The sequence below is a fragment of the Phyllobates terribilis genome, unplaced genomic scaffold, assembly GCF_046119375.1.
Source record: "Phyllobates terribilis strain yellow unplaced genomic scaffold, ASM4611937v1 Scaffold_10__3_contigs__length_209671492, whole genome shotgun sequence".
NCBI classification, from domain to species: Eukaryota; Metazoa; Chordata; class Amphibia; order Anura; family Dendrobatidae; genus Phyllobates; species Phyllobates terribilis.
Genome location: NW_027362770.1, coordinates 172,989,183 through 173,015,832, shown reverse-complemented (window position 1 = coordinate 173,015,832; position 26,650 = coordinate 172,989,183). Strand labels below are relative to the sequence as shown.

Here is a 26,650-nt window from a genome sequence, read left to right as displayed (position 1 = left end):
TGGTCCTTAAAAAAATGGTTTTGTAAATTTTGTTGGAAAAATGAGAAATTGCTGGTCAACTTTTAACCCTTAGAACTTCCTAACGAAAAAAAAATTGGTTCCAAAATTGTGCTGACGTAATGTAGACATGTTAGAAATGTTATTTATTAACTACTTTGTGTGACATATCTCTCTGATTTAAGGGCATGAAAATTCAAAGTTTGAAAATTGCTAAATTTTCAAAATTTTCTGATTTTTTCACAAATATACGCCAGTCATATCAAATAAATTTTACCACTATCATGAAGTACAATATGTCACAAAAAAAAATCTCAGAATCAGTGGGATCCGTTGAAGCGTTACAGAGTTATTACCTCATAAAGTGACAGTGGTCAGAATTGTAAAAATTGGCCCGGTCATTAATGCGCAAACTACCTTTGGGGGTAAAGGGGTTAAGCACCTACTCACTAACTAATAAACTAGGTAAAAAAATGATTTGTCATTAGATCAGAAAATAAATCTAAAATTATAACATTTAAAGAAGAAATAATGAATTAAATGGGTTTAATACAATAAAAGGCCAAATCCAATCACAGTGTTTAATACCTGGGAATAAAAAGCAGGACACTCAGCAGGATTATCCACAAAGATACACAGGGATTACATATTACCAGCCATATTATATCCTCCCAAATATACAGAAATACCCAGAAACCTGAACAACAGATCATAAACCATGTGATCTACTGATGGGGACAACTGTTCGGTAGGAATCATTATCTGTATCCCCATCTACTAATTCATCCCATTAGGCAAATGATTCAACAATCATAAATTTAGCTACTTTCACCAGTCTATGTCCTGGATTTCTTATATCATTATGGTTTCTTCCAGTTGCTGTTTCATCCTAATATCTTTATAGAACAGTGCCATACACATAATGCAGCATGAAGGGGCTCGGAGAAGGTGGCAGTGAAGGTGTGTAAGTGTCTGATGGGGTCACACAGCTCATAAAAGGACAGCTGCCCGGCCCCATAATCCAGACATATCCTGAATCTATCACTGGAGATCTTGTCAGGTAACCGGATCTCTTTTCTGTCATGTCTCACTGTATACTGATTATTATACCACCACAGACCCCAGGACTTGTTATTATTTCCAGTCAGTGACTGCTGCCCCCTTCTGTCTGTACTGGGATAACTCATTCCCACCAGCCACTTCCCTAATCTACTGCTCTCCACATCCCAGTAATGTCGTCCTGAGGTAAATCCCCTCCTGCTCATCACCTGATTATACGGGAATCTCTCTGCTGTTTCTGGACGTTTCTGCTTCTCTCGTGTCCAGGTTGCAGTTTTCAGGTCGTCTGATATATGGACATTATTATCAGCTGTGTTTACATCCAGTAATATGTCTGCCGGACCCTCCACATAGATCCCGCTCCTTATACCTGATATTACATCACATAATGTGTGTAATGTGTGTGAGATCACAGCCACATCCAGGTCATCTCCATCATGGGGCTGTTTATCATGTCCCCCTGTGTCCTCATCACCTTCCTCCTCCTCAGGATCACACAAGTCACCGGTGTCTGGTTCCTGTAAGACAGTCAGTGGATCCGTCATGTTACACAGCTCCTCAATGTGTCTCATCTTCCTGGACAGCTCGTCCTTCTTTATCTCCAGCTGATGGATCAGAGCAGACAGTGACAGGGACTCTTCCTTTTCCTGCCTGGAGATCTCACTCAGGATCTTCTTCTCCAGGTCGTCCACCCGTCTCCTGATGTCTGTACACAGGGCAGTGACTCTCTCCACTTCTCCAGCTGCTTTTTCTTGAGCTTTTCTCCTGCGTTCCTCCAGACTCTGGACTCTTTCCTCAGTCTCCTCTCTCTTTGTGATCAGTTTCTGAAGAACATTTCTCAGTTTTTGCTTTTTATTAGAAGCAACATCCAGAGACTGTATGTTATGTCCATTATGTTCCCCAATCAAACTGCAGGACACACAGATACAAGCCGCGTCCTCAGTGCAGTAATATTCCAGGATCTTCTTATGGACAGAACATTTCCTTTTCTCCAGAGAAGTGCTGGGATCAGATAAGACGTGTTCTGGTGATTTGCTGTGAGACCTCAGGTGTTTATCACACAGAGAAGCCTCACAGTGTAGACAGGATCTTATAGCAGATACAGGAGAGTCCACACAGTAAGTGCAGAAGACCCCGGTGATCTCTTCCTGAGGCGATTCAATATGCAGGAAATTCTTCACAATATTACACAAAGCAAAGTTCCTCATCAGTGCCGGCCGCTCCTGAAACTCTTCTCTGCACCCAGGACAGGAATAAACTCCAGACTTGTCCTGTGTATCCAGCACACGATCAATACAGACCCGGCAGAAGTTGTGTCCACATCTCAGCATTACAGGATCTGTATAAGTGCTCAGACAGATGGAGCAGAGCAGCTCGTCCCTCAGATCTGCAGACGCCATGGCTGACGGGAAGAGAGAAATGAAACTCTGATTCTCTGCTTCTCGGAAGTCTAAGGTCGGGTTTTATACTGGCTCTATAGGGCAGGGCTGAACAGCACAAGATCAGTTACTATCAACCTCACTTCTTTATGGACTCTTGTCACACTTATAACACTGTGGGGATGCAAGAAACTTAATAGATCTATACCAACCGGTCTTCCCATAAATAACTGAAATAACACAAGTTCAACCTTTTTTAAGGTGGGGTTTGGCCACAGCTTTTATTCAAACTTCATAACCTTATAAAAACTTGTACTTTGGTACAGGGCCGGCTCCAGGTTTTTGTGGGCCCTGGGTGAAAGAGTCTCAGTGGGCCCCTTTAGCACATACCACAATTCATGATGCACAGATACGGCAGAGAAATATAGGTATACAACACAGGGTCTAGCCTGCCACCTCATCCTTCACATATGCAGACATGCACGCACACACACAGTACGCAGACATGCACACAATACGCAGACATGCACGCACACACACAGTACGCAGACATGCGCACACACACAGTATGCAGACATGCGCACACACACAGTATGCAGACATGCGCACACACAGTATGCAGACATGCGCACACACACAGTACGCAGATGTGTCACCCCAGGTCTGGATGCCACAAATATTAAAGGCTGTGTCTGAGAGCAGGAGGGTGGTTCCCTGGTTAGGGACAATTAGCATACAGCACCTCCTGTCCCAGGCCAGTAGGGGGAGCAGGCTGCCCCTATAAAAGCTGGAACTGGGGGCAGGGTTAGGGAGAACTGGACGACCTAGCTCAGGACTGAGACTAGTCCCAGAGAAGGAGGGACAGTTCAGCTGTAGCTGAGGAGTCCGTGAGGCAGAGGAGAAACTGCAAGCCAGGGACAGAGGCGACGAGAGCCGGTCCTGGCTGAGAGAACCAATCTACCGGACATTGGGGACCGAGGCTGTCAGGGTTGTAAGCCCAGCAGCAGAGAACCAACCAGCGAGGGATTTCAGGTCCCTTGGCCTAAGAAGCCTGGAGGCTACACACACAGAGGGACCAGTACAGCGAGGATAAAGCACAAGGTACCCAAGGCCCGAGTCGCAAGCCATACAGGCGAGAAGTACACGGCCAGCTCAGGGACGTGGGCTATTACACCACGAAGCGACGCCAGGTCCTCGCCCAGAGCATTGCGAGCAGAGCCGCGGCCTACAGAAGAGGATCGCCGGTAGGTAGGCCACGGTTAACTAGGGGGGAGGAAGATGTTGGACGCGGAGGGACCCTCTACCACCAGCGTAGCCGCTGCAGCTGTGATGCCGTTTTCCATGCCCTATATCCCCGGAGCGGCCTGGCTGCTACAGTATGCCGGCGAGTTGCATACCTTGGGTGACTTTAAAGAAAGGCTGTATAGCCTGTTTAAAGTTTATCCCCTGACAGAAGAAGAAAAAGTAAGCATACTGATAGGGCAGTTACCTGGTGCGGCCCAGCGGGGGGTAAAGTCTTGGACAGCTGAGGAGAAAAGGACTGTAAGGGGGGTTCTGACCCATCTACGGGACACCTTTGATACCCGTACCTCAGCAGAAATCAAAATGCGGTTCTATGCAGCGAGCTCAAGATAGCATCAGAGATTATGCCCTTAATTTACAGGAAGCCTTGGGGGCAATTAAGCAAGCTGACCCTGGCAGCATGCAGGATCCAGATAAACTATTGACTGACCAGTTCATAGAAGGTCTGCTGTCCAGCGCCCACAGAACCCAGCTGCACCTCATGGCCCTACAGAACCCCGATTTGACTTTTGCACAGTTCAAAGATAGGGCCATCCGGGTGCTCCAAGAACCCGCACCAGGTGGAGCTGTAGTTTCTCGGCGCCCTGCCATCACTTACCACCAGGAGGCAGCGCCCTACCCTGCAGACCTTGTGGGGGCTGATGCGCAGCCCCTAAACCCATCCCCACCTGCAAACCTGCACCATCAGGTCCAAGAACTGACAAAGAGTGTTGCTGCATTGACCAGGACCGTACAGTCGTTACAGATGGACCCGTCAGGACCAATCAAGCTGGCTTCCAGTCCGGAGGATGTCCCGTGGCGTCGACAGAGGAGGATCCCGTCGTTCAGAGGGAGGCCCACCGATCGTTACACTGAGGATGGACAGCCGATTTGCCGCCACTGCAGCCAGCCGGGACACGTAGCCAGGTACTGTACTTTAAATGGGTCCGACCTGGGGCAGAGGGCCAACCCCCAGGCATAAGGTCATCAGGCCCATCTAATTGGCGTGATAAGTACGTGGGGGGACGCTCAGTTTTACCCGTAGTGCTGGACGGTATCCCCATGAGTGCACTGCTGGACACCGGGTCCCAAGTGACTACCATCCCCTATGTACTTTTCAAGCAGTACTGGAGTGACACTGACATAACCCGCTATCCAGACAATGACTTGAGCATCATCGCCAGCAATGGCCAGCCCATGCCGCAGGTGGGGTTCAGAGAGATGACCATTAAGATTGGTAAAGTTGAACTGCCGGCACAGGGAGTGATCATTGTGGACATTGACCGTCGAGAAAGTCACCCTAAAATAACATTGGGTACTAATGTGATTGAAAATTGTCTGTCAGAAGTAATTGTAATTTTGCAGCAGGTGGCGATGAATGCTAGCTCCTGCCAACAGAGGGTCCTCCAGAAAGAGATAAGAGCCCTGATGAGACGGCAACTGGTAAAACTGTCTGGTGGTGAGATCGGTAGCGTGAGGATGAGCGACCCGTTCCCCATTGCCATGCCTCCCAAAAGTGAAATGATGATCTGGTGTCGGACTGCAATTGGGTTAAGAGGAAGAGACTACCAAGCCATGGTAGAACCCGTGTACTCAGACAGCAGGCCCACCATTTTGACAGCCCGGGGGGTGGTTGATGTCCGCCATGGTAGGGTGCCCGTCCGGATCTTAAACATTGGGGAAAGGGAAGTACTGTAAAGAGCTGAATCATGTATCTGTTCTGTCCGGTTTGTGCCCTTATCCAAGATGGAGCCGCATGTATTTGTATTGCCCTTATCCAAGATGGAGTTGCATGTACCTGTTCTGTTGGTTCTGCCCTTATCCAAAATGGAGTTGACAGCCTCGGGGGCCATCTTGTTTCCTGTCTGATATCTCCTGTTTCCTGTTTGCTATATATATATATAGAGACTCTGGCCAACTATACTTTGCTTGTGTATCTTGTATCTTACCTGCTGCCAAGCTTGAAGGACTTGCATCTAGCCTGTTGCTTCTCTACACTGGGATTCCCCACCTGTTACCTACCTGCCGTTTACCTGGACTCTCACCTGTGTGCAAAGACCCGCTCTGCATCCACCTGCAGTTCTGCCTGCTCTCTGCAAGGATCCTGGTCCGGGCTCGGGACCCTGTGGACTGTGCGTTTCTGGACCTGGGACATCTATCGGTTTGTACTGACATCACAACCGTTTCCAGAGACTGTTTACTTATCGCTTATTGCCTATACCCGCCTGCTATAATATATACTTGCCTGCTTCAATATATATCCTGTTACTACGATATATCGTGTTTGTCTTCACTCCGACCCACGCTATCGATCTCCATAAGTATAAAGTATATATTTGACAAGTACATTTGCCCCGGTACGCTACATTAGCCAAATTGTTTGCTGTCGAACACAGTGCTCTCAGGGTCGTGGAACCCTTGCCTCCATCTCCACCGGTGGAGGATAATGGCTCCCAGAAACACAAGGAGGACTGGTGCCAGAAACTCCATGTGGGTGCTGACTCCACTCCCCTGCACCAAAAACAAGGAGTCTACCGGGTGGTTCAGGAGTACGAGAGAATCTTTAGTAAGCACCCGCTGGACTTCGGCAGAGTGAAAGGGGTAGAACACCACATCCCCATGGGGAGCCACCCACCAATGAAAGAGAGACACAGACCTGTACCCCCTGCACAGTATCAGAACGCAAAGGGCATGCTGAGAGAAATTAAAGAAGCTGGGGTCATTAGAGATAGCTCTAGCACCTGGGCAGCTCCCTTAGTTTTGGTAAAAAAGAAAGACGGTACCATGAGAATGTGCGTGGACTATAGACAAGTCAATCGTATCACCCATAAAGACGCATACCCGTTGCCTAGAATAGAGGAGTCTTTGGCTGCACTAAAATCAGCTAATTTCTTCTCTACTTTGGACCTTACTAGAGGGTACTGGCAGGTTCCTGTGGCAGAGGCTGACAAGGAGAAGACCGCCTTCACCACCCTGATGGGATTAAGTGAATTCAACTGTATGCCATTTGGGCTCTGCAACGCACCCGGGACCTTCCAGAGGCTGATGGAATGCTGTCTAGGGCACCGAAACTTTGAGACGGTTCTACTTTACCTGGACGACGTGATTGTCTATTCGAAGACCTACGAGGACCATCTGAAACACCTGGCAGAGGTGTTCGAAGCCCTGGCAGGCTTTAGCCTGAAGGTGAAACCCTCAAAGTGTCACCTGTTGAAACCGAAGGTACAGTACCTAGGACACGTGGTGAGTGCAGAGGGAGTAGCCCCCGACCCCGACAAGGTTACAGTAATCAAGAACTGGCCAAGCCCCTGTAACATCAAAGAAGTGAGGCAATTCCTCGGGTTGGTAGGCTACTACCGAAGTTCATCCCCGGGTTCACAAAGATGGCAGCTCCAATTCAGGACCTCCTGATAGGTCAGTCTAAATCCAGAAGCCAAAAGCCACCCTTCAAGTGGGACAAGCCGAAAGAGGAGTCCTTCCGCCAGCTGAAGATGGCCCTCACGGGGGATGAGATCCTGGCCTACCCCGATTATGGCCAGCATTTTATCCTCCACACAGACGCCAGTAATGTGGGGCTGGGAGCCGTACTGTCACAGAACCAACAGGGCAGAGAAAGGGTGATCGCGTACGCCAGCCGGAAGCTAAGGCCCAGTGAGAGAAACCCGGAGAATTACAGCTCCTTCAAGCTAGAATTCTTGGCAGTGGTGTGGGCCATCACAGAACGGTTTAAACATTACCTGGCCTCCGCAAAGTTCACTGTGTACCCGGACAACAACCCGTTGACGCACCTGGACAATGCAAGACTTGGTGCCCTAGAACAGCGGTGGATGGCCCGGCTATCAAATTATGACTTCACAATCAAATACCGGGCAGGCAGAACCAACGCCAATGCAGACGCCCTATCAAGAATGCCCCACCTACCCGAAGGAAAAGAGGACTCAGAAGAGTTGGAGGAAGTAGAGCTCCCTGCGTTCCACCGGTATGGGGCCACTCAGTATTTTCACCGGGTAAGAGACAAAGACGTAACCACCGTCATGTTCAATCCCTTACCCTACCACGGCTGGGCTGAAACGCAAGATAGTGACCCTGCAATTCGCCTGGTGAAAGACCTGTTGACCCAGGCAGACGCTAGCCCTGGCCCGGACGCTCCAGAGTAAGCCAAGAAGTTATGGAAGGAGAAAAGCAGGCTATTCCTCTACGAAGGTAAGCTGTGCAGAAGGCTTGTCAACCACCGGACGCACGAGCTGACCTGGCAGGTAGTGGTCCCAAGACAAGATGCAGCAATGGTCCTGGAGGCCTACCATGACAGAGCGGGACACTTCGGGTGGAAGAAACTGGAGTTCCTACTGAGAGAGCGGTTCTACTGGGTCGGTATGAGAGGGGCCATAGAGAAGTGGTGCAGGGACTGCGGCCCATGTAACCTCAGAAGGAAGGACGGTACCAGCCAGAAGACACCCTTGAGGCCCACCGTCACCAGGCAGCCTCTTGAGCTGGTAGCTCTGGACCATGTGAAGTTGGCTCCAAGCCGGTCGGGCTACGTCTATGCCCTGACACTAGTGGACCACTATTCCCGGTTCCTGGTGGTGGTTTCCGTTAAAGACTTGACAGCCCAAACAGCGGCCAGAGCCTTCCAACAACACTTCTGCCGTCCACACGGGTATCCGGAACAGGTCTTGACAGATCAAGGTCCAGCGTTCGAGGCGGAAATCTTCCAGGAGTTCTGCAACCTCTACGGTAAGAAGATTCGGACAACGCCTTACCACCCGCAAACCAACGGGCTGTGTGAGAAAATGAATAATATCGTCATTGATCTCCTCAAGACGTTGCCCCTGGAAGAACGCAGCCTGTGGCCGGAGAAGCTGCCAGACCTGATAGACTTATACAACCATATCCCGGTGAATGCTACCAACTGCACCCCGGCTTACCTGATGCGAGCAAGACCAGGTAAGCTGCCTATGAACCTGGAGATGGGAGTCCTGACACCCGAGGACACCTCCCCAGATCCGGACTGGGATACGGAACGGCGGCTACAGTACAAGAAGGTACAGGAGAGTGTGGAGAGGAGTCTGGCTCAAGCGAGAGAAAAGCAAGACAGGCTCTTCAACCAACACACCCCTGCTGGTCCCCTGGAACCTGGTGAGCAGGTCCTGAAGTGGAAGAGAAGGCTTCACAAGCTAGATGACCAGTGGGAGAGCGACCCGTACACAGTACTGCCGTCCAACCCTCGACAACCCGAAGGTATGTGTAATTACCCAGGTTGGAGGAGAAACCACTAGCACTGTCTCCAGAGACCACCTAAAACGGTGCCCCGAGCAACTGCAGAGTCCGAGTGAAGATCAAGATGACCTTGAACCCGCAGTGGACAAGGAAGAAATGGTCAGCAGGGTTCTTGGAGAGTTCCCCCGGTCCTGGACTCTGATAAACGATGCCATAGTGGTACCCGTCCTACACTTCCTTCAACCAACCCAGCAGGAACATACAGGAGAGCAGGAAGAACAAGAGGAACAAGCAGCCCCGGAGGCAGAAGAACCCATGCCAGCAGCCCAGGAGAGTCAACCCTCTGCTGACAGTGAGCCTGCCATGCCTGCGGTAAACCAAAGGACCCGCAGACAGCTGCCTGCCCTGCCTGTAAACCCAGCTAGTAGCTGTACCCTAAATGCTAGTAGGGAAAGCCAGGTTAGACCACCACCAGACAGTGGGTTACGTAGGTCAACCCGGAGCACTAGGGGTCAAATACCAGCTCGCTGGAAGATCTAAATGCTGTATATTGCAAATGTTTTATGTTTATTACCTGGTTATTAATATTGTTTTCCCAGTTTTCCTAGATACAAGGGACTGACAGGTCATGGACAGTGAATAACCGGAACTACCATGTAGATAGTTGCACTTGGTGCCCTCATGCGAAGATGGCCACAGAAGAAAAACATGTCCGGCGTGGCCTCCTTGTGGTCCAAAGTAGTTAGCTCAGCCTTGTCGCCACGCCCAAGGCCAGGAACTTGGGGTTTATAGGGACAGGTCCCCACACTGTGGAAAACTTCACCTTATTGGGTGATATGGACACCCGGTCACGGAAGCGCCGTGACCTTAAGGACAAAATGCACTTGTAAATATTTTATTGTTTATACCCTGTTTGTTGTTGGCCAAAAAGGCTTAGTCCCGGAGTACTAAACTTTACTAGGGGGGAATGTGTCACCCCAGGTCTGGATGCCACAAATATTAAAGGCTGTGTCTGAGAGCAGGAGGGAGGTTCCCTGGTTAGGGACAATTAGCATACAGCACCTCCTGTCCCAGGCCAGTAGGGGGAGCAGGCTGCCCGTATAAAAGCTGGAACTGGGGGCAGGGTTAGGGAGAACTGGACGACCTAGCTCAGGACTGAGACTAGTCCCAGAGAAGTAGGGACAGTTCAGCTGTAGCTGAGGAGTCCGTGAGGCAGAGGAGAAACTGCAAGCCAGGGACAGAGGCGACGAGAGCCGATCCTGGCTGAGAGAACCAATCTACCGGACATTGGGGTCCGAGGCTGTCAGGGTTGTAAGCCCAGCAGCAGAGAACCAACCAGCGAGGGATTTCAGGTCCTTTGGCCTAAGAAGCCTGCAGGCTCCGCAACACAGAGCGACCAGTACAGCGAGGATAAAGCACAAGGTACCCAAGGCCCGAGTCGCAAGCCATACAGGCGAGAAGTACACGGCCAGCTCAGGGACGTGGGCTATTACACCACGAAGAGGGGGATAGTCAGAAAGAGCATAGAGAGAACGGTAGGCCTACACACTCACCCTGACCAGTGGGGCTCGCCCGAATGCTCTCAAACACCCAGGCCCATTCCTAACCAGTACCACCGTTGGGTCAGTAATAATACCTACAATAAAGACCCTGGACTGTTTGAAGTGGACTCTGAACTCTTACTATTGCGGCCTGCACTATGACCCCCAGCATCCACCTACACTGCCCTGAGGCTACACTCTTCCCGTGGGGAGTTATCCTACCCCTGTGCTGCACACCAACACCAGCCTCAGCGGTCTGCCTTGCAGCGGCGGTTATCCCTGACCGCAATCCACGGGTGGCGTAGTCGGACATTCAAAACACTGATAAATAGACTGCCACAATTTGGTCTGACCACCCTGAGCCACGGGATCGGGTTGCCACTACTACCCCCAGCATCGTACAGAAGCCCGGTTCCGGGTACCCCACGGCCCAGGGCGGGCGAGTCACAGACATGCGCACACACAGTACGCAGACATGCACACACACAGTACGCAGACATTCACACACACACAGTACGCAGACACGCACACAATACGCAGACACGCACACAATACGCAGACACGCACACACAGTAAGCAGACACGCACACACAGTACGCAGACACGCACACACAGTACGCAGACACGCACACACAGTATGCAGACACGCACACACAGTACACAAACATGCACACACAGTACACAGACATGCGCATGCACACGGTATGCGGACATACGCACACACATACACACATGAACATGGTACACAGATATACGCACACAATACGCAGACACGCACACAATACGCAGACCCGCACACAATGCGCAGACATGCACACAGTACACAGACATGCACACACAGTACAGACATGCGCATGCACACGGTATGCCGACATGCGCACACACATACACACATGAACATGGTACACAGATATATACACACACAATACGCAGACACGCACAGATATATACACATACATATTTGAACACATTCTTAAAAACACATATAAAACAGACATAAATATATGTACACAGTCATATACACTGACATACACAGATATTCACATCATACATGCACACATACATTAGAAATATTTTTTATATGGGGATTGGGGAAGCTCGCTCACCTGCCCCCTGGCCTGTGTCCTATCCAGCTACTCAGTCATGTGGCAGTGCAGGGCCTCCGGCGTGTCACATGGCCCTGAACCATCAGGGGGGCCCACTCGCCATCAGGGCCCGGGCCGCTTCCCCGACATCTGTGCAGGGCTGGCGGTGCTGTTCAAGCCCTGCTGTACTTCATGCAGCAGCAGTCAGTGTGCAGTCAGTTTGCTGCTGCTCCACCAATCAGGCCTAGTGCTGTCACTTTCCAGACATGGCTGTGCGATGTGCGCTGTGCGGCTGTGTCTGGTACTAATGACGCGGCAGGTGCGACACACAAGCACAATTAAAGGCGCAGTGTCGCCCTGCTGTGTCATAACTACCAGACACAGCCGTACATCGCACAGCGCACGGCCATGTCTGGTAAGTGACAGCACTGGGCCTGATTGGTGGAGCAGCAGCACACTGACCGCACACTGACTGCTGCCGCATGAAGCACAGCAGGGCTTGAACAGTCCCGCCGGCCCTGCACAGATGCTGGGGAAGCAGCCCGGGCCCTGATGGCAAGTGGGCCCCCCTGATGGACCAGGGCCCCGGCACTTGCCCTGGTACGCCGGGTGCTGACGCCGGCTCTGCTTTGGTACGATGGGTAGAATGCCATTAGCCGGGATACCGGTGGCATGGAACTCCATACTTTTTAAACCATCCTGGTACTTAATGACTGCTGTGATTTTCCTGTAAACAATAAAATTTCCAGACCATACATATATGTATTATTTATTATTATATATGTATAATTTTGTTTTATTATATACATATATATATAATACATATATATGTATGTGTATATATATACACTGTGTTCCAAATTATTATGCAAATAATATTTTCTCAGATTTTCCCAAATTACCTATATGAATTGCAGTCATTGTAATTTTCCAAGTCAAATAACTATTAGAGTACAATTGAAAGGTTTTTGTACAAACTGCCTATGATAACAGGATATTTAAAAAAAAATAAAAAACTCAAACTGCACTCAAAATGCATGTTCCAAATTATTATGCACAGCAGAGTTTTTAACCTTTTCATTTTAATAAAGAACAAAAAAATGGTCATTTTTGAAATTATAAGCATTAGCAGGTTATTACAAACTGAAATCAAACAGTTTTCAACTCAAAACTTTATTCTAGGTGATGTTACATTTGCACATAGGACCCCTTGTTCGAAAGGAGCTTCTGAACTCTCTCATCCATTGAATTTGTCAGGTTTTGGATGGTTTCTGCTTTAATTGTTTTGCATGAGGACAGAATACCCTCCCAGAGCTGTTGCTTAGATGTGAACTGCCTCCCGCCATCATAGACACTCCTTTTGATGATGCTCCAGAGGTTCTCAATGGAGTTGAGGTCAGGGGAGCATGGGTGCCACACCATAAGTTTGTCCCCTTTTATGCCCATAGCAGCCAGAGATGCAGATGTGTTATGTGCAGCATGAGACAGGGCATTATCATGCATGAAATGATCTCGATGGTCCAGAAGGATGGAGTGGAGGATGGCTGGTTGATGGACACCCCATTCAAACACGGCTACGGCGCTAACAAGGAGGAGGTGGAGTAATGTTTTGGGCTGGAATCATGGGGAGAGAGATTGTCGGCCCTTTTAGGATCCCTGAAGGGGTAAAGATGAACTCCATAATGTACGTTGAGTTTCTCAAACAGCACTTCCTTCCATGGTTCAAGAAGAAGAACCGTGTATTCCGCAGCAAGGTCATTTTCATGCATGATAATGCCCCGTCTCATGCTGCACATAACACATCTGCATCTCTGGCTGCTATGGGCATAAAAGGGGACAAACTTATGGTGTGGCACCCATGCTCCCCTGACCTCAACTCCATTGAGAACCTCTGGAGCATCATCAAAAGGAGTGTCTATGAGGCGGGAGGCAGTTCACATCTAAGCAACAGCTCTGGGAGGGTATTCTGTCCTCATGCAAAACAATTAAAGCAGAAACCATCCAAAACCTGACAAATTCAATGGACGAGAGAGTTCAGAAGCTCCTTTCGAACAAGGGGTCCTATGTGCAAATGTAACATCACCTAGAATAAAGTTTTGAGTTGAAAACTGTTTGATTTCAGTTTGTAATAACCTGCTAATGCTTATAATTTCAAAAATGACCATTTTTTTGTTCTTTATTAAAATGAAAAGGTTGAAAACTCTGCTGTGCATAATAATTTGGAACATGCATTTTGAGTGCCGTTTGAGTTTTTTATTTTTTTAAAAATATACTGTTATCATAGGCAGTTTGTACAAACACCTTTCAATTGTACTCTAATAGTTATTTGACTGGAAAATTACAATGACTGCAATTCATATAGGTAATTTGGGAAAATCTGAGAAAATATTATTTGCATAATAATTTGGAACACAGTGTATATATATATATAAATGTGTAGTGCATAAAACAGTATAGAATAAACATAAGGCGGGAGGGTGGGCCTCCTTGTTCCACTGCACGCAGGGAGAAAAGAGGTAGCATGGTGGCTCAGTGGTTAGCACTGCGGCCTTGGAAGACCGCAGCGTCTGATTCCTCCCACTCCAGCACTCACTAGAAGCTTTTCACCTTCATATTAAATGGTGCAGGTTTCTTTCAGCAGTGCAGGGGTTATTCTGCTCAGTTGTGAGCTCCTGGAAGATTACCTGCATTAAGGCTCTCAGCTGTCCATTGTTAGCCACTCCCCACTCCTATATATTCTGGCCTTTGGCTTGGAGTCATTGCCAGAACTCGCTTATGCTGCATGGTTCTAGGAGTGTGGTGGAGTGTTGTTGTTAGAGAAGGCATTTGGAGGATTTAAGCTAAGACTGTTGCATGGTTTTAGTTTGTGTGTAATCCTCTTCTCCTATTTTGGTATGGTCTCCATCCTCCACTTCCTGGTGTTAACCTCTGTTGTTTATGTGCATTTATTTGTATGTGTAATAATTATAATGGATACCACAGGAGTCTTTTTGCGTGGAACAAAGATACAACAGAACACAACTTATAGGTGTCAAAGTGTATATTATAAACACACGGTGTTTCAAACAAGTGCAGACGAAAACACAAAGTCCATAAACACTCAGGGGAAAATGCAATTAGCAGAGCAGTTTGTAAAGCACTGTTCACACTAGAGGATGCTAGAAAACAAGGAAGTCTTTATCAAGTCCAAACAATATATAATCCAGGGAGGCCTGGGTAGGAAGTCCCTGATAGTGCAGCACAGTCCCGTGCTCTGCAGCTATCTAAAGCAGGTGAGTCAGAGCAGAAGCCAGCTTACTTATTAGCAGAATGCAGGTGAAGACTGAGGCTCAGAGGTAGCAGCAGGAGCAGCCAGGAGAAGGAGGCATACTGGTAACAACTGAATGCAGCAGAGTCTCTGAGAGCAGGTAACAGAAGATCCAAACAAGTCTGCAGGGCAGAGCAGGAAACTAGGAAACCACCTGGAGCAGATCACAAGCAGAATACTCTAGCACTGATTAGAGGCTGGGGTGGAGTTATAAAGCAGGAAGACAAGGGGCACATGAGACAAAAGACACCATCTTGAAAGAGGGCAAAAAGGGCCAAAATGTAATTAAAAATATTTGCAGTCCTGACAGTATGATTGGTATTTTCCTTTAGCCCTTTTTGTATTACCTTGTTAGTCTGGTTGGTGTACTGCCATTCATTACTACTCCCCTATTCCCTGGGTGGGGGAAGGGTACAGACTGAGGGCAGATTGAGGAGCTCAGACAAGGTACGTGGCCCCAGCGTCTTCACCTTCAGAAGTAATCCGGGGAACATGGCCAGCTAGCGTAAGGGACAGGGAAGGAGCCCCTGGCCCTGGGATGCCCGACAACAGAGTCGTAACATTAGCTCTGACTGAAACTGGTTTCTGATCCATCATGGATCCTATCTCAGCTCTGGCAGGGAAACTGCAGCAACTCAGCCTGGAGGTGGCAGACTTGCGCACTGTAGTGCTGCAGAACCCTAACATATCAGGTTTGGGGACCGTTACTTACTCCTAGGAAACCCCTAGTGGAGCCCAAGATCGCTTTGCCTGACAGGTTCTCTGGGGGGCTTAACATGTTTGTAGTTTTCAGGGAAGCCTAACACTAAGAGGAATGACCCCGCACTCCGTAGCCTGTTTTGCCAAGGGCTATCTGCAAGGGTGATGCATGCCCTTGCATTGTATGAGACTCCAGTTTCTCTTGAAGAAGCCATGTCTCTGGTGATCCTGGTGGATCGCTGTCTTCGTCAGAGACATACAGAGACACTGCAATATGGGGGAGGTCCAGGGACAAGGAAACCCTGGTCTGAGTCAGCTGAGGAGCCCATGCAGTTTGTTGGGGAACTCGTTCTGAGGATCAAACTGAAGTTTGGCTTAAAGTTGGAGTATGTTTTTACTTTGGGAGGAAGGGTCATTAGGTGAGGTCCTAGACCTCTCTGCAAACAGCCGCCGGAAAACTAAGGACAACAACCCGGGTGTACATATCTCCTCCTCCACAATTTTTCCTAGCGGCTGAAATCCATATGGGCAAAAATAAGTTGACTCTTTCTGCCTTTCTGGACAGTGGGGCAGGGATTAATTTAACTGACGCTATGTTCGTTCAGGTCCAGGGCGTCAAACCACAAACACTGTCCAGACACATACCCATAATTGCCATTGACTCCGCACCCTTGAGCCAGGGGTATTTTTATCAAGTCATCCGAGGGTTACATCTACAGGTAGGGGCCATACACTCAGAATGTATTGACTGTTATGTGCTAGAGGGCCTGCCCTCGCCTGTAGTTCTGGGAATACCTTGCCTCATGCTGCACAACCCTGTGGTAAGTTGGCAGACACGGGAGGTGGCTAAATGGAGCGAGTATTGTCAAGGACACTGTTTGGGCACTCAGCTGGCTAAGATGGACATCCAGTCTGTGCCTAAATACCTGTCTGACTTTGGGGGGGTGTTCTAGGAGCAGGGGTGTCAAGAACTCCCTCCCCATCGTCCTTATGACTGCGCCGTTAATCTTGTACCTGGGGTCAAGCTGCCTAAGAGCAGACTTTATAATATCTCTGGTCCGGAGAGGCAGGCCATGAATGACTATATCTCGGAAAGTTTGGCAAAGGGTCATATCAAACCATACTCATCCCCCGTTGCTGCGGGCTTTTTCTTCGTAAAGAAGAAAGATTAGTCACCTGGCAGGTAGATTTGTGGTGATCTATCTTGATGAAATATTAATTTATTCACCTGACCTTGAGTCACATTAGGTACATGTCAGGCAGGTCTTACAGATACTCAGAGACAATAAATTATTTGTCAAACCCGAGAAGTGCATGTTCTCGGTTGAGGAGATCCCTTTTATGGGCTATATTTTATCATCCACCGCTTTTCGTATGGATCCGGCGAAAGTCTGGGCTGTACTGGATTGGGATCGTCCTGAGGATTTAAAGGCGTTACAAAGGATATCTGACAGATATGACCAAGAAAGGGACGGACTTTTCCAAATCATCCAGTTCGGCCAGGGAGGCATTTAATACCTTGAAGGAGAGTTTTGCATCTGTGCCGATTCTCATACAGCCTGACATCACTCAGCCATTCATTGTAGAAGTTGACGCATCTGAAGTGGGGGTGGGGGCTGTTTTGTCTCAGGGTGCGTTTCCTGGTAAATGGCATCCGCGTGCATAATTTTCTAAAAAACTGTCACCCACTGAGAGAAATTATGATATTGGTAACAGGGAACTCTTGGCAATCAAGTTGACTTTTGAAGAGTGGTGTCATTTTCTGGAAGGGGCAGTTCATCTGGTTATGGTAATCACGGATCATAAGAATCTGGTATATCTAGAGTCTGCAAAACGTCTAACGCCCAGACAGGCAAGATGGGCGTTATTCTTCCCCAGGTTTAACTTTTTCATTACATATAGGCCGGGGAACAAGAACATTAAGGCGAATGCCTTGTCTTGTTGTTTTCCTGGAGGTGGAGATAATTGTGAACCAATTCCTATACTTCAAAAAGGAGTGGTTAACATTTATATTCTCCGATCGTCATAAGGAGGTTGTTGAGGCTCAGGGGGACGCCCCTGCAGTCTGTCCATTAGGTAAACTGTTTTACCAGTGAATCTCCGTCTTAGAGTTCTTAGTGAACATCATGATTCGGTTTTTGCTGGACATCCTTGTAATAAAGCCACCACAGATCTTTTTACTCTGCCTTTTTGGTGGTCAGGGATTCATCAGGATGTTCGGGAGTATGTAGCCGCCTGCAATGTCTGTGCGTATTCTAAGACCTCTCATACTCGTTTCTGGGTCTCTCCAATCATTGGCGATTCCCAGTAGACCGTGGACTCATTTATCTGTCGATTTTATCACTGATCTACACGTGTCAGCAGATAATACTGTAATTTTGGTGGTGGTGGACAGATTCAGTAAGATGTCACATTTCATTGCGCTATCTGCATTACCGAACGCCCAGACTCTGGTGCAGATTTTCATCAGAGAGATTGTAAAATTACATGGGATCCCTACCGATATTGTTTCTGATCGGGGAGTGCAATTTATTTTCAAATTTTGGAGGGCGTTTTGCTCTCGGTTGGAGATCTATCTGTCGTTCTCATCAGCATTTCACCCACAGTCTAATAGGCAAACTGAACGTGTTAATCAGAATCTTGAAAATTATCTTAGGTGTTTTGTGTCTGAGAATCAGTAGGATTGGGTTACTTACCTCTAGCTGAATTTGCAGTGAATAATTGTTGTCATGAATCTACTGGTAAGTCCCCCTTGTTCAGGGCATACGGATTTCATCCTCAGTTCAGCTCATTTAATAGAAAATTTTCTTCAGGAATACCTAAAGAAGAACGATTTTCATCTTCTATTACGTCTGTGTGGCAAGGGGTTCTTAACAGTTTAAGGAAGATGGGGTCCAAATACAAGAGTGTTGCTGATCTCAGACGTGTGGTGTGTCCAGACATATGTGTTAGTGACTTGGTGTGGTTGTCCTCAAAGAACATTAAGTTGAAAGTTCCCTCTTGGAAACTGGGTCCCAGGTTCATTGGTTCTTATTAAAGATTGTGTCCATCATTAAACCCGTAGCATTCCGCCTTGCTTTGCCGCTCACATTTAGGATCCATAATGTGTTTCATCAGTCGCTACTCAAAAAATATGTTGTGTCCTCTATACCATCACCGCTACTGCCATCTTCAGTCATTGTGAATGGAAATTTAGAATTCCAAATTGTTAAGATCATTGATTCTCGCTTAGTTCGTAGGTTGCTTCAGTAAATGGTACACTGGAAGGCTTACGGTCCTGAGGAGAGGATGTGGGTACCAGCATCTGACGTCCATGCAGTCAGGTTTATCTGGTCTTTTCAGGCGGCACACCCAGATAAACCCGGTTCTGAGGTTCCAGAAGTTCCTCGTAGGAGGGGGGATACTGTCACGGATTTACCACGACAGAGAGGAGCCAGAAGACTGCAGCGTCTGATTCCTCCCACTCCTGCACTCACTAGAAGCCTTTCACCTTCATATTAAATGGTGCAGGTTTCTTTCAGCAGTGCAGGAGTTAATCTGCTCAGTTGTGAGCTCCTAGAAGCTTATCTGCATTAAGGCTCTCAGCTGCCCAGTGTTAGCCACTCCTCGCTCCTATAAATTCTGCGCTTTGACTTTGAGTCATTGCCAGGGCTAGCTGCATGGTTCTAGGAGTGTGGTGGAGTATTGTTGTTTTAGAAGGCGTTTGGAGGATTTAAGCTAAGACTGTTGCGTGGTTTAGTTTGTGTGCAATCCTTCTTCTTCTCCTATTTTGGTTTGTCCTCCATCCTCCACTTCCCGGTGTTAACCTCTGTTGTTTGTGAGTATTTATTTGTATGATTGGTATTTTCTTTTAGCCCTGTTTGTATTACCTTGTTAATCTGGTTGATGTACTGCCATACACTACTACTCCCCTCTTCCCTGGGTGGGGGGAAGGGGACAGACTGAGGGCGGATTGAGGAGCCCAGACTGTGGCCCAGGCTTCTTCACCTTCAGAAGTAATCTGAGGAACAAGGCCAGCTAGGGCGCCCCTAGCGTTAGGGACAGGGAAGGAGGCCCTGGCCCCGGGATACCCGACAACAGTCATGACAGTTTGTATGTTCTCCCCGTGTTTGCGAGGGTTTCCTCCCACACTTCAAAGACATACTGATAGGGAATCTAGATTGGAAGCCCCAACTGGGGCCAATAATGTCTGTAAAGCGCTGTGGAATGTGATGGCGGTATATAAATAAATGAATGAATGAAATGAAATGAAGAGGTGGAACCTACATAGGAAAGTGAGGAACCTCCCCTATTATTACATCACCCGAACAGCCAATCACTGAAGCCCTGCAGACACAATCTCCATTAACCTTTTACATACCAACACACCCACACTAAGTAAGACATTTCCTATGCTCACCTGCCATACTTTGGTACCATGGGTAGAATGCACTTAGCCGGGATACCGGTGGACTGTTAAACCATCCTAGTACTTAATGACCGCCATAAGGAGCGAGTGTACCTCCTACACCTCACTTCTACCCTCACCCAAAATAAATAACTCCTGTTTGATGCCATCTAGAATTCTTGATAAAAGATATACAGGATGATATGATTTGAGTGGACACCATGGGGTCTCAATAAACAACTACTAACCCCTTGTAATTGTCTGTGGTGCACCACTACTCTACCTCTATGCTCCTTATGTACCGAGAAATGCGAGTGTTCATAGTTCTGCTCGCTTGTTCCACAGCTACAGCATCCCTGGCACCTTGCCATACCAGCCTAGGGATGAGCTCAGACCAGACAGCCATCAATTCACGGAAAAACTTTTAAAACGCTCCACATCTGTCTTTGTCAAGGGCAACAGTTCACCCAGCCTAACAAAACATATCATTACAGTGTGCAGTACTAGAAATATTGGACTTTAAGCATTTCTGCTGATTCCGACCACCTCTGGCAGCACCTGTGATCAGTGTAGGCCACGTATCCCTTTTCAGTGAATGTCTGCCACTTGAAAACCAAGGCTCCGGCCCTCTGGATGGCATTTGGACCTTTGGGCAGCCCAGAAGATATGCGAATGTCCTATGATCCAAACCTTTGGTTGACCTATGGGATATAAATAATAGTTAACAAGAACTGGTTAAATGTGTCTGGTGTAGCAGTTTGACCTCCATCTACCTATGTGCCTCAGCTGCCCCTCCGTAATAACTGCAGAAGCAGCCTCTATTGCAGCCCCCATGGGAAAAGAGTGATTACCATAAACTTTCAGCTCACGACCCGCCATGGAAAGACATTTTTTGAATATGGCGTCAAATTGAAATTTGGTTAGAGGTGAATCCTAAGAATGTACAAAAAAAACGACGGGGTCGTTTTAATGTTGGCAATATCACTAATCAGCTTAACCAAAAGAAATTCTTCTGATACGGCTCTTATCACTGTCGAAGATCCCTTGCCGGATTGGTCAGATTTTGAAAGGGTGATACTCAGTCTCAGCATATTATGATTCATAATTATGTCTTCCTTTGTCAAACCTTTTAGTTGTGCGTTAGTTGCAGCTGTCAATTCACTAACCCTAATCGCCCCAAAGAACACTCGAGAAAATGCTGCACTAAACAATTTGATTTCATAACCTGTAGCGTAGATCATCGGGAGGCCATAATCAATTTTTACAGTAATTTTATAGTTACCGGCCGTATATGTTCCTTGGAAAATAATTTCTTTTAATTTTTTTTTTTTTAATCAAAAACTGGTTACCCACATTCTCTCAATCTCTGAGCTGAAAATGGAAGGCTACTCCCGATATTCTATGCTGTGCTACTGATACGAAAACATTTGCACCTCGTAAGTAAGTTAAATAGTCCAAAGTAATTTCCAGGTGGATCCGATCTGATGTGTTGGCTGTGCGATTTCCTATACATCTAACCCACTCCTCCTGCGTCTTACCATATGATGTCCATGTAGCTGGAGCATGGAACTCCTGACAATGGCATACGTATCCCGTGACCACTTCCCAGAGGGTAAGGGGAGCCGATTGTGTCCACCTGAGGAAATTGGTCCCAAAAAACCTGAAATTCAAATCAGTACAATGAAATAACAAAAATTATTCTTAACTTCAGGAACATGTCGCACTGTAAACCATGGACAGCGTAGCACCATATGTCTAATAAGGCTGAGAACTGGAAGAGAAGAGGACAACCGGTTACTAGCGTGCACCACACTAATGTTATCACACCAAAAACAAACTTCTTTGTTTTCCATTAATTTACCCCATATGTCAATTGCTACCACAATAGGAAACATTTCCAGCAGTGTCAAATATTTCACACCATCCTGCGTCCTTCCAGAAACATGGCCAAGTTGTGGGCACACCAATGGGCCCCAAAAATGGCCCCAAAACCAGAGGAACCAGTTGCATCTGTGCATAATGAAATATAGTGAGATATTGTCTATCTCTGACTCCTTACATCTGTCTGAGTGCAATTAGCTCACGGAGATGTGTTACTTTCTCAGGCAGGAGCCTAAAAACCATGTCTCCAGAATGCTAAATGTGTAACAGGCAGTGTTAGCAGGGCCAATTCAAAGGAAATCGTCTAAGTAGTAGATTATAGATATAGTGGCTGTTTTATAACGGATCACCCATTCGAGGAATGAATTAAACATCTCAAAGTAATGACAAGAGATGGAAGACCCCATGGCGATGCACAAGTTAATAATATGTTTCCTTGACTATTCAACTGAGTAGGTGGTAAAAATCCGGGTGCACCGGCAATAATCTAAACGCGGACTGTATGTCTGATTTGGCCAGTAAAGCGCCAGGTCCAGCTGACATGATCAGATGGTACATGTGGCGCCCCTGAGGGTTCGACCGCCACAGGGATGCTGCACTGCTCTAATGGAGTGTAGTGTTCCTCCTCTGAGGTAAGAACAGTGCGATGGTCAGGACCCTTCCTTCACATTCAACACCACACTTCTCCCACCAGAGGGGGCTAATAGGCACTAGGTGCTGCCCCTACTGGTACTCGGGAGACTGGGGAACCAAGAGATAGGGGGAACCAATTAGTGGGTGAGGGTGGAGGATTCACATTTTAGTGACACTTTAAATTTCATATTTAATACACAGCCATCTTGGTTCATGGTTCTTTGATTGTGTTTGTATTGTGATCTCCCACGCTGAACATGGATCCTGTGTGGACCTGCAGCGGAGGAGGGAGACACGGCCCTCGTACCCTGGCCTTGGGTCGAGGGGCAGGTTGCAGATGATGTATGTCTCAGCCCGGTCAAGGACCATGACCAAGAAGGCCCGGAGCTTAGGAGTGTAGCTCCACCACAAATGGATCCCAGGGAAGATGCAGACAGAGCGGTATACGCCACCTGTCCTCGCCAACCTGATCTACTCAGAGGGATTCCGGCTGCAAGAGGGGTACCGGCCCCCGACACCTGACCTTGCTACTCTACGTCCTGGTCAGGGAAGCCCGGTAGGCCCTGAGGATCCCACCGGGTAACGGAAGGAGCAGAGCTGCCACCCGTACCCTTTTTCTGAGTGAAGTTCAGACAGGAAAGTACCCGGTCTGAAGTCTATCAACACTCTGGTGCGGGGTCCTGATTGAACACTGGACTTACTCGGAGGTAGTCGTACCCCCGCCCCCCCCCCCCCGTATCTGGTGACCGCAGAACTCTGTGAGGAGCAGGGAGAAGCCTTCCAACTGCAATCTCCACCGTGAGTAAAAACCCTGGAAGTTAACCCCTATGGCCTCCGGACTCTTTATTCTGCATTACACCGCACCACGCAGCACCAGAACTCCTAGACTACTACCCCTCCATCCTGTCTCTCTGCCCTGAGGCCCTGCTCCGCCTGTGGGGAGTAGTAACAACGACGGCTGCCATAACACCCTACCTCAGCGGACTGCAGCAGCGCTGGTGGCCTTCACCAGGTGCCACAGGTGGCGTAGTCGAGATCAGCCACTCAACCCGGATAAGCCCGTACCATCCCTTTTTAATGTGACGGCCCTGGGCACGGAGCGGGTCCGGGCCACGGCTGCACCCCATCGACAACATAGGACCCGGCTCCGAGTCCCCCATCTCCCAGGGTAGGGCTTTCGAGTGTCACACATACACAAGAAGCCGACGCTTCTTCTTCAGAAATACCATCATTAACTGATTTTCCTTTAGGGTATGACAAATGATGTATGAGACAATTTTTTTTTCTAAATATCCTTTTTTGGTATGAAACATAACGCTGAAATACAAAGATTAGTAAACGTAGGGGAATTAAACGGGCCGGCCATTCTGCCCAAAGCTACTTCTTTGTTTTCTTTTTCTAGTAAACTCTCTAAATTGTCAATAGCTGATTTTAATTTTTTTTCCATAGCCTGGGGACCAACACAATTTCAACGGGATAAAGAACTGTATTTATAACCAACTCTTAACTCGAATGCATCCTTAGTTTTGGGATACAGGGCGAGCCATGGCTCCATCACAATGACGCTCACTGATGTCCTTTGGGTCATTATTACCGTGGGGCTTATGTGACAACTCTGACAAATGTGTTATGACAGCAACTGTGACAAATGTGACAGCATTTCTTATTAGTCAACCAGACGTCTAAATTCAGGAGAAATACACTATTATCCTCATGTTGACTTTTGAATTTGTGTATTTCTTTGGTTGGTCAAGAAGGACAGACTATTGTTTGTGTAAGCCTGCATCTTGACACTTGAGCTGATACTTACTGCACCTTATGATCTGTTATCTCTGGTGACAGGGACTGAGGGTCATGAAACAATGATGTTTACTAAAATGCTGATTACATATTGTCCCAGGCCAGCTAGCTTATTGACTAGCTAAACAGCAGGACAAACTGCAGATTGATTAGATGTTCTAACAATGTAAGTTAAACTCATCTCACCGCCCACCTGACCTATGGATAATGTCTAAAAGGACAGTTGTAAATTATAAAAGGGTTCTCTGCCTCTTTATCAGAGATACTTTACAAAAACACAGCCAAGAGAGACTCTTCAGGACAGCAACGAGAGCACATGGCTCAATCAAGAGGAATACAGATCTGCTCCAGTGAATATCACTGAACTCTTAGAGATGTTATGAAGAAATCCAGGTTGGGACACTCAGGTCACCCGGCCACATATCTCACTGCTCTATTCCCGGTGGGCCAGCGGAAGGGTGAGACTCTGCAACTTGAACCATCTTGAGTATTAGCTGGGACTGTTCTATATGTTTATTATCTGTTTGGTGCTTCAATAAAGTATTGCCTCACTGTTTTACCATCAGCCTGTGTTGTCTGAGTGATATTACGCCCATAGGAGACCACGTGTCTCCACAGCTTAGTTGACTGTTTTTGTAATCTTGTGCATTTAACTGCCACATGGTTTGCGCCGCATGTAAATCATTCATCTTTAAATCTATATAATATATAGGAACAGCAATGTCCCTTATTGAACAACCCACATGTACCTGGTCTTTTAGCTGCTACTGAGCCAGTAGTTGTGGGCCTAGTGGCGCTCCCATGAAAGGACGGTGCGCGAAGTGATGTCATAAGGCGGAACCAAACATCCGTAGCTTTGACGCACCACTCCATATTTGGCTGTAAAGATAAATGGCGACTGAATTCCTTGTCGTATTTCCACCGAGCTTTGCCGCCTTATGTTTTACAATGACATCAATATAAGTAAATAGGATGTTTTTGTCCCATGATTGACCATGACTGCTAAGGTCGGTAACCAGTTATTTATTGTCTTCACTACTTTCAGCTTCCTATCAAAGCTTCTGTCTGTGCGTTTTTATTTTTTTCTAGACTGATATAAGTGACCAGGTGTCTATATATGAATTTTCCCAAATCTTAGTTTTTACCTCTGGAATGTGAGTCCCTAAAGGGCTCACGCCACAAAATTAGATGTCCCTATAAAGATTAGAGTGTATTGGTGTTGCTGGTGTGGGGGAATTTTTTTTTTTTAATTTTAACTTATGAATTAATAGCTGTTAATAGCTCATTAGTAATGTTTTCTGCCACCCATGACCCAGCATATGTTAACTCACCGGACGTAGTAGGTAGAACTGCGATTTGTTGCGATTTGTTGCGGAGTCGGAACTGTAATCTCAGCCTGGTTTGTAGCTGGTTGCTCCACTTGTAGCGGAGACTGGTGAGTCGATGGGCAACGATGTGATTGTCGGTTGTGATGGCGTCTATGGCCAGAATAACCTGAACTGCAAGAAGTTCAGGAAACATCAAGACTTTCTGGAAGACCAGGATCACCGGGACGCCCTTGATGGATGGCGGGACCTGTAATGGTCACGTTGGGCAGACCTACGTTGACAACATCGTCCGTGATCCCGAATAACCAATCCTGAGATGCTTCTTGATTAACATTCCCGACTACCGCCGTGTGACGCATGGTGTGATCGTGGCGTCGTCGTAGTGGTCGTCTGCGATACAGCAGGGGCAGGCAGGCTGGATGCATGGGAAGGCACTCTGGCAGCATCACAATGCTGGGCTAATTATTTCACAGGGGGTGTGCATGGGGATGCAAGTTCCCCTGTAATAGAGGGAGGTTGTTTAATATCATTAGCAGCAAAGGAGGGTTGGTTAACCTCATTAAGGACATCACTTGTTACATCACTTGAAAAGCCCTGTAGACCCAATCCCCATTAACCTTTTACATACCAACACACCCCACAGTCAGTAAGGCATTTCCTATGCTGACCTGCCATATCCAGAAGATCTGTGGTTGGTTCTTTAAGATGTGTAAGGTGCACAGGGCAGTAGTCATGGGAGAGGGGCTGTTGTCTCCCAAACCCTGGCACCTTAGAAGTAGACAATGTCCTGTCACCCTGGAGGTGTGTCTGTACGTAATACCACTTTCATGGTTTGGCTGGTAGCCTTCGCTGACTCCTCCATTCCGGTTCCAGGATCAGCCACACATTGCACAGGACACACTTGTTTCTTTTCCAACAAATTAACTTTACTGAACAGTCCAAACTCCATCTTATTCACAGGACAGTATGTTGTTACAGTCGTTTCCGTTTCATCCTGAGTTATCCCTTCACTTATTGGCACCCCTGGCCCCTGGGATACTCTATCCGGCTCCGCAG

The 26,650-nt window shown here is 47.5% G+C and overlaps 1 protein-coding gene across 1 annotated transcript; it reads right to left on the bottom strand.

Annotated features, from left to right (window-relative positions):
* Positions 1–334: 334 nt before the first annotated feature.
* Positions 335–2,510, bottom strand: LOC141164689 (E3 ubiquitin/ISG15 ligase TRIM25-like). The gene has a single exon (XM_073650176.1). The coding sequence runs from the start codon at positions 2,454–2,456 to the stop codon at positions 882–884; it is 1,575 nt and encodes a 524-aa protein (XP_073506277.1). The 5' UTR covers positions 2,457–2,510; the 3' UTR covers positions 335–881.
* Between the last annotated feature and the right edge of the window lie 24,140 nt (positions 2,511–26,650).